This window comes from Manihot esculenta, chromosome 3, assembly GCF_001659605.2.
Source record: "Manihot esculenta cultivar AM560-2 chromosome 3, M.esculenta_v8, whole genome shotgun sequence".
NCBI classification, from domain to species: domain Eukaryota; kingdom Viridiplantae; phylum Streptophyta; class Magnoliopsida; order Malpighiales; family Euphorbiaceae; genus Manihot; species Manihot esculenta.
The window spans coordinates 3,660,177-3,676,058 of record NC_035163.2 but is presented as its reverse complement, the minus strand read 5'-3'; the positions used below and the strand labels follow the sequence as shown (position 1 = coordinate 3,676,058).

General features: G+C 31.0%; 1 protein-coding gene across 5 annotated transcripts; it reads left to right on the top strand.

Annotated features, from left to right (window-relative positions):
* The first annotated feature begins 503 nt into the window (after positions 1 to 503).
* LOC110611060 (beta-galactosidase 15) lies at positions 504 to 14,954 on the top strand. 5 transcript variants are annotated; one of them, XM_043955016.1, is made up of 20 exons: positions 5,325 to 5,728; positions 5,838 to 5,932; positions 6,467 to 6,558; positions 7,017 to 7,075; positions 7,280 to 7,362; positions 7,829 to 7,924; positions 11,288 to 11,360; positions 11,450 to 11,658; positions 11,756 to 11,918; positions 12,008 to 12,151; positions 12,244 to 12,438; positions 12,534 to 12,621; positions 12,709 to 12,827; positions 12,917 to 13,078; positions 13,191 to 13,387; positions 13,478 to 13,581; positions 13,682 to 13,791; positions 13,867 to 14,309; positions 14,401 to 14,677; positions 14,766 to 14,954. In XM_043955016.1, the coding sequence occupies exons 6-20, from the start codon at positions 7,890 to 7,892 to the stop codon at positions 14,874 to 14,876; spliced, it is 2,430 nt and encodes an 809-aa protein (XP_043810951.1). In that variant the 5' UTR covers positions 5,325 to 5,728; positions 5,838 to 5,932; positions 6,467 to 6,558; positions 7,017 to 7,075; positions 7,280 to 7,362; positions 7,829 to 7,889; the 3' UTR covers positions 14,877 to 14,954. The 5 variants fall into 5 exon arrangements, with proteins under 5 accessions (XP_043810953.1, XP_043810952.1, XP_043810951.1 ...); XM_043955015.1 differs by lacking the exon at positions 6,467 to 6,558; XM_043955018.1 differs by lacking the exons at positions 5,325 to 5,728; positions 5,838 to 5,932; positions 6,467 to 6,558; ... (15 more) ...; positions 14,401 to 14,677; positions 14,766 to 14,954 and adding exons at positions 504 to 760; positions 846 to 1,054; positions 1,130 to 1,289; ... (9 more) ...; positions 3,736 to 4,012; positions 4,101 to 4,307.
* The last annotated feature ends 928 nt before the right edge of the window (positions 14,955 to 15,882 follow it).

The following is a 15,882-nucleotide window of genomic DNA, read 5'->3' as shown; positions in this document are numbered from 1 at the left end:
TTTATTGTTTGATGTTTGGAGTATTCGAAAAATTTGATTAATGAAAAAATTTTTTATCAAAAAAAAAATTTAAGTCATTTTTTTAAAAAATAACATTTTTTAAAGCGAAAAAAATCGTTTTTTATATTTTAAATATTTTATTAATCTTCTATATATAAATTTATTAATATATTTTATTTTTAAATTAAAATTACACAATAAAAATAAATTATTTTATTAAAAAAATATTATTTTCTATAAATAAATAAAGGCTTAATTGTTTAGAATTAAAATTTTAAAATATTAATATAAATTGATAAAAATATTTGGATTTTATCTAATTTTTAAATCTTATAAGATAGTTCAACCATTTTATATGATTAGACAAACACTCCCTTACTCTCAATGAGATTTAAAAAAGATTACTTTTTCTTCCATTTAGATTTAAATAGGATTCTGTTCTTTTTTTTCCAAAAAAGAAAAGATTTGGATAAGATTTAAAAAACAGCTCAATCAATATTTCCGAAGATTTTTTTTTATTATTCTGAATTTGTTACTATAAATTCAGCACTGTTCTTCATTGGCTTGTATTGTGTGTCAAATGGCTTCTTCAATATTTTGTAGTCCTGCTTCTGCTGTTTTGTTTTGCTTAGCTTTTCTCACTCTTAATATTTTCTCTTCTGCAACAATTGTTTCTCACGATGGCAGAGCAATAACCATTGATGGAAAACGCAGAGTTTTGCTCTCTGGCTCTATTCATTATCCAAGAAGCACAGCTGAGGTCATATAATTAATAGCTAACTATTACTTTATATTAATAATAATATTATATAATATTATTTATTTAATTACATGTTGGTAAACAGATGTGGCCAGACCTCATAAGGAAATCAAAAGAAGGAGGATTAGATGCCATTGAAACATATGTTTTCTGGAATGCTCATGAGCCAACTCGTCGCCAATATGATTTCAATGGCAATCTTGATCTCGTAAGATTCATCAAGACTATTCAAGCGGAAGGATTATATGCTGTTCTTCGTATTGGACCTTACGTTTGTGCTGAATGGAATTATGGGTAATTAATATATTTTTTAAATAGTATTGTATTTTATTGCAGTTTAATTATATGATTTTTTTTAAATTATATTAGAGGATTTCCTGTGTGGCTTCATAACATGCCTGGTATTGAACTACGTACTGCCAACGATGTGTTCATGAATGAGATGCAAAACTTCACAACGTTGATCGTAGATATGATGAAACAAGAAATGCTTTTTGCATCTCAGGGTGGTCCAATTATTATTGCTCAGGTATTTATTTTCATATTCTTTTTATTCCTTTGGTTTTTAATTTCATAATATAATAATTTGTCTGAAACATATGCATGCATAGATCGAGAATGAATATGGGAATGTGATGGGTCCATATGGAGCAGCAGGAAAGGCATATCTTGATTGGTGTGCTAATATGGCTGATTCTCTCCACATTGGAGTCCCATGGATTATGTGCCAACAAAGCGATGCTCCACAGCCGATGGTATCAATTTTTTAATTATTATTATAAATTATTCAATTAACCATTTTTATTCCTGCAAATATAATATATTATTGTGATTAATTTAATAGATCGACACCTGTAATGGCTGGTATTGCGATTCATTCACACCCAATAATCCCAATAGCCCAAAAATGTGGACAGAGAATTGGACAGGGTGGTTTAAGAGTTGGGGTGGCAAAGATCCACTTAGAACTGCTGAAGATCTTGCCTTTTCTGTTGCTAGATTCTTCCAAACTGGAGGCACTTTCCAAAATTACTACATGGTTTGTTTTTTACTTCTTCAATTTTCTTTTTGAATATATTATTATTTATTTATATATAAAAAGTAAAATGTAATTTTGGTTTTGTTAATTTACAGTACCATGGTGGGACTAATTTTGGGAGAACAGCTGGTGGTCCATATATCACCACCACTTATGATTACAATGCACCCCTTGATGAATATGGTAACTAATAATTTTTATTTATTTATTTTTTAAAAAAAAGAATATATGATAAATGAAAATTTCAACAGGAAATTTGAATCAACCAAAATGGGGACATTTGAAGCAGCTTCATGACGTCTTGCATTCCATAGAAGAAACTCTCACTCATGGCAACATTTCCACAACAGACTATAACAACTCTGTCACTGTACATCTCATTTTATTTAATTTTTCATATTTTATTTCAATTATAAAATCATTTTCTTTAATTAATGTAGCATTTGAATTTGTAATTAGGCAACTATTTATGCAACTGAGAAAGGATCAAACTGCTTTTTGGGAAATGCAAATGCCACTTCAGATGCCACAGTTGACCTCCATGGAACTAACTACACAGTTCCTGCATGGTCTGTTAGTATCCTTCCTGATTGTAAAAGTGTTGCTTACAATACTGCCAAGGTAATTTTCATTTCCTTTTTTCTTTTCCCAAGAAAATTAACTTGTATTTTTCATTTTCTTTCAATGATAAAAAATGAAAAACCCAAAACTTCACTTTTCATATATATTTAGGTGAAAACACAAACTACAGTAATGATAAAGAAAAAGAACCAAGCTGAGGATGAACCATCATCTCTTAAATGGTCATGGAGGCCAGAGAACATTCACAACACTGTACGCCTGGGGAAGGGGCATTTTCAAACTCACCAACTTCTTGATCAGAAAGATGCAGCTAATGACGCTAGCGATTATCTCTGGTACATGACAAGGTAATTAATCTCTACTCTTCCTTTATAATTTTTTTTCATATTAGCAAATTAAACTCCTGCTTGTTTACTAATTTTTCTGGTAATCAACAGTGTGCACCTTAAGAAAAATGATCCAATTTGGAGTGATAATATGACTCTTCGAGTTAATGGCAGTGGTTACATTCTTCATGCATATGTTAATGGAGAATATCTTGGTATGAACTGGATAACTTTATACATATTTTTTTATTTATAAGCTTTCAATAACTATCTGAATCTAATATGTATACATATATATTTGATGAATAGGTTCTGAATGGGCTAAATATGGAATTTTCAATTATGTCTTTGAAAAGAGTGTAAAGCTGAAACCAGGGAGAAACTTGATCAGTTTACTCAGTGTAACAGTTGGATTACCGGTACGTGGACACATATACTTAAAATGTTTAATAACAATTGGTTTTGGAATTGACTTCATTTGCTCTTCATGACAGAATTATGGTGCCATGTACGATTTGATAGAAGCTGGTGTTGTGGGTCCAGTTGAATTGGTTGGATATAAGGGTGATGAGAGAATAGCTAAAAGTTTATCTGCAAATAAATGGTCATACAAGATTGATTTGAATGGGTTGGACAATCAACTTTACAGTTTGGATTCATCTCATGCTTCTAAATGGCAAGAAGGTGATCTTCCCACAAACAGGATGATGACTTGGTACAAGGCTACCTTCAAAGCTCCACTAGGGAAAGATCCTGTTGTACTAGATTTGGATGGTATGGGGAAGGGTTTTGCTTGGGTAAATGGTCATAACATTGGTAGATATTGGCCAAGTTATCTTGCTGAGGAGGATGGTTGTAGCACTGAGGCATGTGATTACAGAGGTCCTTATGATAACAACAAATGTGTCTTTAATTGTGGGAAGCCAACCCAAAGATGGTGAGAATCGTTTCATCCAACAAAATTGATGGATTTGTTCTTTCTATCTTTCTTTGTATACAGCTAATTTTTCTTTCTATTGAAATGATAGGTATCATGTTCCTCGTTCATTTATAGAAAATGATGTAAACACCTTAATTCTATTTGAAGAATTTGGTGGCAACCCAGCAAGAGTAAATTTCCAAACTGTTTCAGTAGGTTCAGTAAGTGGAAGTGTTATTGAAGGAGATACAATTGGATTATCATGCCATGGCAAACCAATTTCAGCAATTGAATTTGCCAGTTTTGGTGATCCTCAAGGCACACCTGGGTCCTTTTCCAAAGGAAGTTGTGAAGCATCAAAAAATGCAGTGTCAATCATTGAAAAGGTGGTTATCTCATTCATATTATTTTATCATGTTAGCTTTTTAATTATCGAGTTGCCAATTCTTATTTTGTTTTTATCGCTTTTTGTAGGCATGTGTTGGCAAGGAGAACTGCAAAATTGAAGTTTCTAAAAATGTGTTTGGATCCACTAATTGTGAGAGTAGTCATGTCAATACTCTAATTGTGGAAGCTCTATGTTAATAGGTAGTAGTTTAGTATTTTTTTTTTTCTTCTCTATGTAGTATGTAGATAGTTTCCAAATAAATAAATAAAATTCAATCAGTTATTCCTAATCAATTTGTCTCATTTTTTTTATATTTGCTGTTATTTATTTTAGAGTTTGATTCCAATGATGAGTGCAATAGCCTAACTCTATTAAATTATAATATCGCCTTTGTATTTCACAAAAATATATAGAGTTGTTATGTTAAATTTGAGTCATATCTAATTCACTTGAAAAGTTAGCTAATTCAGGGCCGTGTAATACCTAATCCTCTTATTAAGAGTCAATCCTAAATCGACGTGTTTATATAAGGTTGCAAATGAGTAAATTTGTAAATATTTATAGCTGCCACCACCGGCTTGAAAATTGAGGGTTGGATTGCTTTGTGAAAGTAATTGGATCCAGATATTTCTGGTTAGAGAATCCATTTGGTGATAGAAATAATGAATTGTATATTAATAATCTGGTCAACGATAAAAGTTGAGGGGTAATTTTGGTTTGACTCACAGGTTTTGAGTTGATGCATGACAAAATACCTGCCACTCTTAGAGTACATTCTGCTACAGCTGCATTAATGAAAGATAGTCGAGTGAGTGCTGTAATTGCTGCAGCCGATCCTGTGGCTGCGAACGGTACAGTATTGCAACTTTATGTTGCTGCACCATTGACATTTATTGATTTATCCCTTTCTTCTGGGAAACAAATTTTTAAAGAGGAAAGATCACCTAAAGGATTGTTAAATTCATGAGATCGTTAAGACACATATGCTTGAAAGATAATGGAGATGACAAGTTTATTCGATGGATTTATTTGTGATGGTTTGTGTTCTGCAAGCAGGGGGTCATGAGTAAGATGAGTAGTGATGATTTTGACGTGAAGAGTTTTGTAGAAAGAGCAGCTGGGCTGTCTTGAAAACTTTTGCATGCACCGGGGTACACGTTAAAAAAAAAATCTTATGCAAAACATACAAAGTGCAAGAATTTTCTGCTAATTTTCTTAACTTGGGAAATTTCAAATTGTAATGCTGAAGGGAAAAGGGGTTTGAGATTGTACAAGCTGGCTATGAAAGCAAACAATGGCAAAGAGTATTTCTGCTAACCCTTTTCAGTTTTCTCTCCTAACTTCTAAGGGACCCAATCCCCCTCTGCCGGCAAACGAAATTAAATTAAATTAAATTGAAAAAAGGGGAAATGATGAGTGTAATACCTAATAAATCATAAATCAATGATCCTAAGCAAACCGATACCGTTTAGACGACGGATGGAGTACAATGACTTTGGAGGGTGTTTTGGACAAAGTAAGCTCGGAGTTTTCTCGTTCAGCGAGTAACCTGATCCTGAAAATCAAATAAGAGCTTCGCAATTGGAAGCAAGTTTTCTTCGAAAACAAATAATCTCTGCACGTAAAGAAAACAAAACAATGAGTAGAGGAAGTGGAGGTGGATACGATCGCCATATCACCATCTTCTCCCCTGATGGTCGACTCTTTCAAGTCGGTACGTATTCTGAATTTTTCTGTGTTCCACGCACAGTCATTGCCTTCATTTTTCTTTTCTCGGATGTTTTAGTTAAGTTTCAATTTTTAAATTTCTTTTTTCCTTTCAGAATATGCGTTTAAGGCAATGAAGGCAGCAGCCATCACTTCGATCGGAGTTAGAGGGAAGGATTCTGTCTGTGTTGTCACGCAGAAGAAAGTTCCGGTAAGCGCCTTGTTTGATCTTGGTTTCGAATGATACTGTGTAATTAGATAATTGAAGTTTTGAATTCTGAGCTGGACAAGCTTTTGGATCAGACTAGTGTCTCCCACCTTTTCCCTATTGCTTAGTACCTTGGATTGCTGGCCACCGGCATGACAGATCTGCGTCTCTTCCTCTCTCTTGTGAAATTGCACTGAGGTATTCTATGGAGATTTAGGTCTGTGTTAGTGATGCACTTACATGTCACTGACAATTGATGTTGATACTGTTTAAGAAAAGGTTATCTGAGATGTACACATTACAACGAGTCATAAATTACTAGCTCGGAAAAGTTAACAATCAAGTATAGGTATTTACTAGAATGTGGGAGAGATTGTGTGTCGATCTATATGCAAAGTTAATATCTGGATGGACACTCTTGCTTTTCTCTCTGTTTCCTTGTAAATTATGAGGCGGCCTATGTTTAGAATTTAGACGTTGCTATTGGTTGCCTTAGCTTAAAAGTTGATTTTCTGTGCCATTGTGCTCTGATGCAAGGACTTCAGTTCAACAAGCACGGAATGAGGCAGTTGAGTGTCTTTTCGTTTCAGATATGGATATGAAATGCCTGTGGATGTATTGGCCAAATGGTACTGAGTTTCTATATCATTTGACTATGTTCCTAGTTGTTACTCCTCACTATTTTTGTTTTTATATACATATATATTTTGCCCCGGGGAGGGGGGAGAGGGGGCGCTGTTGGGAGTACGCATTTTGTGCCTTTTTATGGTTAAATTTGCTAGTCAAAACACATCTTTCAAGATGTACTTTGATATTGTCTGAAATCTTTAGTGCCTTTTAAATATTCCTATTGTTGATTTGAGATCGTCATTTCAGTTTGTGATATAACACTGTGGCTTCCTGATACAGCTCATATTATATTCTCTGTTACAGGCTTCTTTTGGATCCATATGATTGTTTTCCATCATCATTTATTTCTCCACAATTATTATGTGCAATGATGTAGATGGATTTCTTTTTAACCTTTAGTTTTTACTTCAAATGATGTTCTTATAGTACTAATTTTATATTCTTGGTGCATATATAGGATTGCTGAAAAATCACAGGTTTACACACAGCATGCTTACATGGGAGCCCTTGGAGTTGGTCCGCATCTAACCTTTACAAGTACTACTATCCCTTGTGCTGTCAACATTATAATTCGTGCGGTAGTTAAGATATTTGCATTCATGCATATTACAAATGCATGTGTGCTATGCAAAGTTGCAAACACAGCCATTTACAGCTATATTTGTTGCTACTTGTCTTACTTCTATTTATTTTAACATTTTCCTTATATTTTCTTTGAAGTTGCCATGGTTTTGGGTATTGACGAGGAGAATGGACCTCAACTTTACAAGTGTGATCCAGCTGGCCACTTTTATGGGCACAAGGTAAGTGGTATATGGGTTCTTTTACCCAAATTTGTTAAGGATGCTCATGCCATTTGTCTTTTCTTCCATAAAGCAAGGTAAGCACACATGAGTGCTCATGGTCATGGAATGAACATATCTTGGATGGATTTTTGGGTAGATTGTTTCATCTGCTTTCTATCCTACATCTGCTTTTTTGTCCTATCCTACAACATAATTCATGTTGGGGAAGAAAATTGTACATAAGCCATTATGAAAAGATAAGCGAGAGATATTGAAGAAAATTCTAATGTCTACTAATTGCATCTCAAAGTAGAGGAGTTGCTGGTGCCTGTGAACTAATCATTTACAGTGCCTGTATAACACAATTTAAGATGCTTCTTTTTTGTCAATTTTTTTTTGTATGTCGATTGATTTTAACTTCCAATTCAGTGAAGTTCCAAGGGAACTTTGTCCTCAATAGTCTTGATTTTAATATATGTTGCAGGCTACCAGTGCTGGATTGAAAGAACAAGAGGCTATCAATTTCTTGGAAAAGAAAATGAAAAATGACCCAGCTTTCCCTTATTAGGAAACTGTGCAGGTACTTGTATCTTTTCCTTTTTCTTGAAAATGAATTTACTTAGGGGCATATTTATTTGCGTTAATTGCAAATAAGACTTGAACTACATTTCATTTCTCAAATCTCAACTATAGCCTAAACTTTGGAAATGGTCAATTATGGCATAGACTTCTTAATTGTAATTTTGATGAGTTAATTGAAATTCATTAGTTACATGCAACATACATAAATGGAGGAGTTAAGCATATCTTTTACCATTTTTAATATCCCAGTATCAGTAGCTTTTTTGTTATGTTGATGTTTCTTCTATAATATATAATAACCATGTTAGTATCTCATCTTACATATTATTAGATTGATATAGACGACTTGGCTATATTGAAATATTCAAAGTTTGGTTTGTGATTTCAGATTGGATAATTTAGACCTTTGTTGTGAATAGCTCTACTTATTCTATTTTATTTTTAATACAAAGCTTAGGAATGGAGAAAGAGAGTGGGAGGGCTGTTTCTTTTATGTGAAATTATTTTCAAGTCATAATATCCAATTTTTTGTGACTATACTTTTGGACATCTTTTATCTATAACCGGTAAATTGGAAATTTGTGCTTCTATCCCTTCCATAAGATAAGGGAGTTACAGGTTAAGGCATATATTTGTTGCATTCTGCCTATGAGTTCCTGATTTTGCTTGCACATAGTTTAATATTGTATGCACAGAGAAAAATTCTTTCATTTCCTTTTGTTCTGAGGTTGAGCCAGGGGATTAATATCAAATTTAACTGAATAAAAATTTACAGCAAAATGATCAGTAAAAAATTATGAGGACTTGATTAAGATTACATGAGTTCCTGGGCTGCCTGATGAATTTATGCATTGGACTGGTTTATGTTCTGTAGGACAGTGGCTTATCCTTGTGTAAGAATGAGGAGTCTCTTGACCCTTATTTTCATTATAATAATTTTTAAGTATATATAATTATATATATTTATTTTTTGATCCCTCATAAATTTAATTATTGAACCCTCTTTCTGGTGAAAATTAGAATTATGTTATTTGTTTGTGTGGCTTGCTAGAATTTATCTAGTTTGTTCTTTTTTTTTTTATGTTTTTAATTTATTGAATAAAATAATTAAAATATTAATACAACTGTAAATTTGTAAAAATTTGAATTATTTTATAAAATAGATAAACATATAATTAATTAAAAAATGTTAATGATAGGTGGCAATTTCAAACTTTAGCCAAAAATTAATTTGAGCATATTAAAAATTATAATAAATTTTAAAATTTCTATTTAGCCGATAGAAATAGATAAATAGGAATCAATTCTAACTCTCGATAAAAAAGATAAAAAAAAGATAGGAATTAATTCTAACTCTCGATAAAAAAGATAAAAAAAAAATATAAAAAAAAAGATAAAAAAAAATATAAAAAAAATATTGAGAAGAAAATAATCCTATTTGACTACTGTACATCGCTAACATCATAAAGTGAAATAATAAAAAAAATTTTGAATAATTGGCCGAGCCACTAAAGTAGCTAAACGGGTGATAAATTCTGTCGGTAAAATAGGTTCTAAAGAAAATCCATCAAATCCCAATTTTCATCGTTTGTTTCATAAAAAAAATATTTTCTGGATCACTCTTTCTAAGTCATTTTAAGGAAAATGACAAGCGAAAAAGTCATTTTCTATATCTTGAAAATCTTACTAAGAATTCTATATATTTTGTTTTTTAAATTAAAAATTAAACAATGAAAAATAAATTATTTTATTTAAAAATATTTTTCATAGAAATTAATTTTTATAAAAAATATTTTTTAAATATAAATTATTTTTCGCAAACAAATAATAACTTAATTTTATTAAAATTAAAATTTTAAAATATTAATATAAATTGACAAAAATATTTGAATTATGTGGATTAATAAATCTGTATATATTGCCTTTTATGTAGATTGTATAATTAATTAAAGATATAATTTGGATGAATAGATTATTTTGTTAACACAACAAAAACAAAATCTACACAGATTATAATAACTAAATTTTTAGTGTTATCTTCTAACTTTATGAAATATTTTTTTAGACCGATTCTTCATTGTGGAAGCACTAGTTTAAAAAATATATCTTAACATTTTTCCCTCTTATTATGCAATTTTTAATTTTTCAAAATATGAATTGATTTTTACAATTACTATGATATTTAACGTTTTAAAACATAATAAAAAAATAATACTTACTTCATCCATTCCATAATTTTTTATTATTTTTCCTTTTTTGTTGTTCCAAAATTATTATCCACTTTTCTTTTTTTTAGATTATAATAATATATAAATTGACTATTATAACCCTATTTATTTTTATCTTATTTCTAAGACATCTTTCAAAAATATCTCATATCATTTAATAAAAATTTAATATATTTAAAATGTGTATAATTGAAAAATTAATAAAAACAATATACTTTTTAATATGTATAAAAAAGTAGAGTGCACAAAAATTATGCGATGGAGAGAGTAATAAATAAAAAGAGACATCAATTAAATAATAATAGTATAATTTGGAAATAAAATGAAATTTTTATGATATTTTAAATTTAAGAGATAACCTATGAATAATAATTATATTAGCTTCCCCAATATCAAAGTTATGATTTAGAGTGTGTTTGGTTTAGTTTATGAAGATTAGCTTATAAATTATTTAAAACTTATAACATTTAAAATTTTAGTAATTATGTATTTGATTAAAATGTTTATAAGTGATTAATAAAAAATTGATATTTTTGTAATAATTAGCTTATAAATATATTTATTATTAAAATTACTAAAAAAGGTATTAAATAAAGACAATATGATAATTTATTTTGGTCAAAACCAGTTTATAAACTTAGTGTTTATAAACACCAAAATGAAAAATTGTCTATTCAACTTATTTTTTTCGGTTTATAAGCTCTACATTTATATGTTCAAAAAAATGTTATAAATAAATGGGTGATTTATTTTTTAGAGCTTATAAAATAATTCAACCATTTTATATGCTTAGACAAACACTCTCTTATTCTCAATGACATTTAAAAAAGTTACTTTCTCTTCCATTCGGATTAAAATAGGATTCTGTGTGTTTTTTTTTATTTATTTTTTTTTTTATACGAAAAAAAGAGATTGGATAAGATTTAAAAAACAGCTCAATCAATATTTCCGAAGATTTTTTTTCTTATTTTGAATTTGTTACTATAAATTCTGCACTGTTCTTCATTGGCTTGTGTTGTGTGTCAAATGGCTTCTTCAATATTTTGTAGTCCTGCTTCTGCTGTTTTGTTTTGCTTAGCTTTTCTCGCTCTTAATCTTTTCTCTTCTGCAACAATTGTTTCTCACGATGGCAGAGCAATAACCATTGATGGAAAACGCAGAGTTTTGCTCTCTGGCTCTATTCATTATCCAAGAAGCACAGCTGAGGTCATATAATTAATAGCTAACTATTACTTTATATTAATAATAATATTATAGAATATTACTTATTTATTTAATTATATGTTGATATACAGATGTGGCCTGATCTCATAAGGAAATCAAAAGAAGGAGGACTAGATGCCATTGAAACATATGTTTTCTGGAATGCTCATGAGCCAACTCGTCGCCAATATGATTTCAGTGGTAATCTTGATCTCGTAAGATTCATCAAGACTATTCAAGCTGAAGGATTATATGCTGTTCTTCGTATTGGACCTTATGTTTGTGCTGAATGGAATTATGGGTAATTAAACACATTATCGTCCACATAATACTTTTTTTTTTAGTAATGTATTCTTATTGCAGTTTAATTATATGATTTTTTTTTAAATTTTAATTAGAGGGTTTCCTGTATGGCTTCACAACTTACCTGATGTTGAGCTGAGAACTGCAAACAAAGTGTTCATGAATGAGATGCAAAACTTCACAACGTTGATTGTAGATATGATGAAACAAGAAAAGCTTTTTGCATCTCAGGGTGGTGGTCCAATTATTATTGCTCAGGTATTATGTTTATATATTTATATTATTTTTGTTCCTTTGGTTTTTAATTTCATAATATAATAATTTGTTTGAAATATATGCATACGTAGATCGAGAATGAATATGGGAATGTCATGGGTCCATATGGAGCAGCAGGAAAGGCATATCTTGATTGGTGTGCTAATATGGCGGATTCTCTTCACATTGGAGTCCCATGGATTATGTGCCAACAAAGTGATGCTCCACAGCCAATGGTATCATTTTTTTCAATTATCATTATAAATAATTTAACCATTTTAAGTCTTGCAAGTATAATTAACGATTATTATTGTAATTAATTTAATAGATCGACACCTGTAATGGCTGGTATTGCGATTCATTCACACCCAATAATCCCAATAGCCCAAAAATGTGGACAGAGAATTGGACAGGGTGGTTTAAGAGTTGGGGTGACAAAGATCCACTTAGAACTGCTGAAGATCTTGCCTTTTCTGTTGCTAGATTCTTCCAAACTGGAGGCACTTTCCAAAATTACTACATGGTCGTTTCTTATTTCAATTTTCTTTTTAACTTAATAAATATATTATTATTTATATCCAAAAAGTAAAATGTAATTTACGTTTTGTTAATTTACAGTACCATGGTGGGACTAATTTTGGGAGAACAGCTGGTGGTCCATATATCACCACCACTTATGATTACAATGCACCTATTGATGAATATGGTAAGTAATAATTTTTATTTTTCTTTTAAAAAAAAGGTTTTTATATATAATCATATAAAAATATATGATAAATGAAAATTTCAACAGGAAATTTGAATCAACCAAAATGGGGACATTTGAAGCAGCTTCATGACGTCTTGCATTCCATAGAAGAAACTCTCACTCATGGCAACATTTCCACAATAGACTATAACAACTCTGTCACTGTACATCTCCTTTTATTCAATTTTTCATATTTTATCTCAATTATAAAATCATTTTCATTAATTAATGTAGCATTTGAATTTGTAATTAGGCAACTATTTATGCAACTGAGAAAGGGTCCAGCTGCTTTTTGGGAAATGCAAATGCCACTTCAGATGCCACAGTTGACCTCCATGGAACTAAATACACAGTTCCTGCATGGTCTGTTAGTATCCTTCCTGATTGCAAAAGTGTTGCTTACAATACTGCGAAGGTAATTTTCATTTTCTTTTTTCTTTTCCCAAGAAAATTAACTTGTATTTTTCATTTTCTTTCAATGATAAAAAAATGAAAAACCCAAAACTTCACTTTTCATATATATTTAGGTGAAAACACAAACTACAGTAATGATAAAGAAAAAGAACCAAGCTGAGGATGAACCATCATCTCTTAAATGGTCATGGAGGCCAGAGAACATTCATAACACTGTACGCCTGGGGAAGGGGCATTTTCAAACTCACCAACTTCTTGATCAGAAAGATGCAGCTAATGACGCTAGCGATTATCTGTGGTACATGACAAGGTAATTAATCTCTACTCTTCCTTTGTAATTTTTTTTCATATTAGCAAATTAAACTCCTGCTTGTTTACTAATTTTTCTGGTAATCAACAGTGTGCACCTTAAGAAAAATGATCCAATTTGGAGTGATAATATGACTCTTCGAGTTAATGGCAGTGGTTACATTCTTCATGCGTATATTAATGGAGAATATCTTGGTATGAACTGAATACCTTTATACATATATTTTCTTTTTTATTTATAAGCTTTCAATAACTATCTGAATCTAATATGTACACATATATATTTGATGAATAGGTTCTGAATGGGCTAAATATGGAATTTTCAATTATGTCTTTGAAAAGAGTGTAAAGCTGAAACCAGGGAGAAACTTGATCAGTTTACTCAGTGTAACAGTTGGATTACCGGTACGTGGACACATATACTTAAAATGTTTAATAACAATTGGTTTTGGAATTGACTTCATTTGCTCTTCATGACAGAATTATGGTGCCATGTACGATTTGATAGAAGCTGGTGTTGTGGGTCCAGTTGAATTGGTTGGATATAAGGGTGATGAGAGAATAGCTAAAAGTTTATCTGCAAATAAATGGTCATACAAGATTGATTTGAATGGGTTGGACAATCAACTTTACAGTTTGGATTCATCTCATGCTTCTAAATGGCAAGAAGGTGATCTTCCCACAAACAGGATGATGACTTGGTACAAGGCTACCTTCAAAGCTCCACTAGGGAAAGATCCTGTTGTACTAGATTTGGATGGTATGGGGAAGGGTTTTGCTTGGGTAAATGGTCATAACATTGGTAGATATTGGCCAAGTTATCTTGCTGAGGAGGATGGTTGTAGCACTGAGGCATGTGATTACAGAGGTCCTTATGATAACAACAAATGTGTCTTTAATTGCGGGAAGCCAACCCAAAGATGGTGAGAATCGTTTCATCCAACAAAATTGATGGATTTGCTCTTTCTTTCTTTCTTTGTATATAGCTAATTTTTTTTTCTATTGAAATGATAGGTATCATGTTCCTCGTTCGTTTATTGAAAACGATGTAAACACCTTAATTCTATTTGAAGAATTTGGTGGCAACCCAGCAAGAGTAAATTTCCAAACTGTTTCAGTAGGTTCAGTAAGTGGAAGTGTCATTGAAGGAGATACAATTGAATTATCATGCCATGGCCAACCAATTTCAGCAATTGAATTTGCCAGTTTTGGTGATCCTCAAGGCACACCTGGGTCCTTTTCCAAAGGAAGTTGTGAAGCATCAAAAAATGCAGTGTCAATCATTGAAAAGGTGGTTATCTCATTCATATTATTTTATCATGTTAGCTTTTTAATTATCGAGTTGCCAATTCTTATTTTGTTTTTATCGCTTTTTGTAGGCATGTGTTGGCAAGGAGAACTGCAAAATTGAAGTTTCTAAAAATGTGTTTGGATCCACTAATTGTGAGAGTAGTCATGTCAATACTCTAATTGTGGAAGCTCTATGTTAATAGGTAGTAGTTTAGTATTTTTTTTTTTCTTCTCTATGTAGTATGTAGATAGTTTCCAAATAAATAAATAAAATTCAATATGTTATTCTTAATCAATTTGTCTTATTTTTTTTTTACATTTGCTGTTATTTTAGAGTTTGATTCCAATGACGAGGTTAATAGCCTAACTCTATCAAAAGATATGGCTTTTGTTAAATTTAAATCAAGTTTAACTCACTTTAAAAATTAGCTATTAATTTTTTAATTTTTATTAAAATATTTAATTATAATAATTTAATTTTTTAATTTTTATTAAAATATTTACTTATAATACTTAATTATAATAATTTAAAAAAATTTTAATAATAATTAAATAATAAAAAATATAAAAAATAAAGGGACATAAGTACTAACTCGAGTTGCGTAATGTCTAATACTCATTCCTCAGTCGAGGTAGAGTTTAACATGTTTATATAAAGTTGCAAATTAGTGAACTTGTAAATATTTATAGCTGCTGCCATTAGCTTGAAAATTGAGGGTTGGATTGCTTTGAAAGTAATTGGATCCAAATATTTCTGGTTAGAGCATTTCGTTTGGTGATAGAAATAATGAATTGGATATTAATAATCTGGTCAACGATAAAAGTTGAGGGGTAATTTTGGTTTGACTCACAGGTTTTGAGTTGATGCATGACAAAATACCTGCCACTCTTTGAGTACATTCTGCTGCAGCTGCATTAATGAAAGATAGTCGAGTGAATGCTGTAATTGCTGCAGCCGATCCTGTGGCTGCAAACGGTACAGTATTGCAAATTTCATGTTGCTGCACCACTGACATCTATTGATTTATCCCTTTCTTCTGGGAAACAAATTTTTAAAGAGGAAAGATCACCTAAAGGATTGTTAAATTCATGAGATCGTTAAGACACATATGCTTGAAAGATAATGGAGATGACAAGATTATTCGATGGATTTATTTGTGATGGTTTGTGTTCTGCAAGCAGGGGGTCATGAGTAAGATGAGTAGT

What these genes read in the sequence shown, in the direction of transcription:
- LOC110611060 (XM_043955014.1), top strand. Translation starts at nt 11,181, where the DNA reads ATGGCTTCTTCAATATTTTGTAGTCCTGCTTCTGCTGTTTTGTTTTGC. An exon ending in GTCCAATTATTATTGCTCAG is followed by an intron (nt 11,919 to 12,007) that starts GTATTATGTTTA and finishes ATGCATACGTAG; the next exon opens with ATCGAGAATGAATATGGGAA. An exon ending in TATCTGTGGTACATGACAAG is followed by an intron (nt 13,388 to 13,477) that starts GTAATTAATCTC and finishes GGTAATCAACAG; the next exon opens with TGTGCACCTTAAGAAAAATG.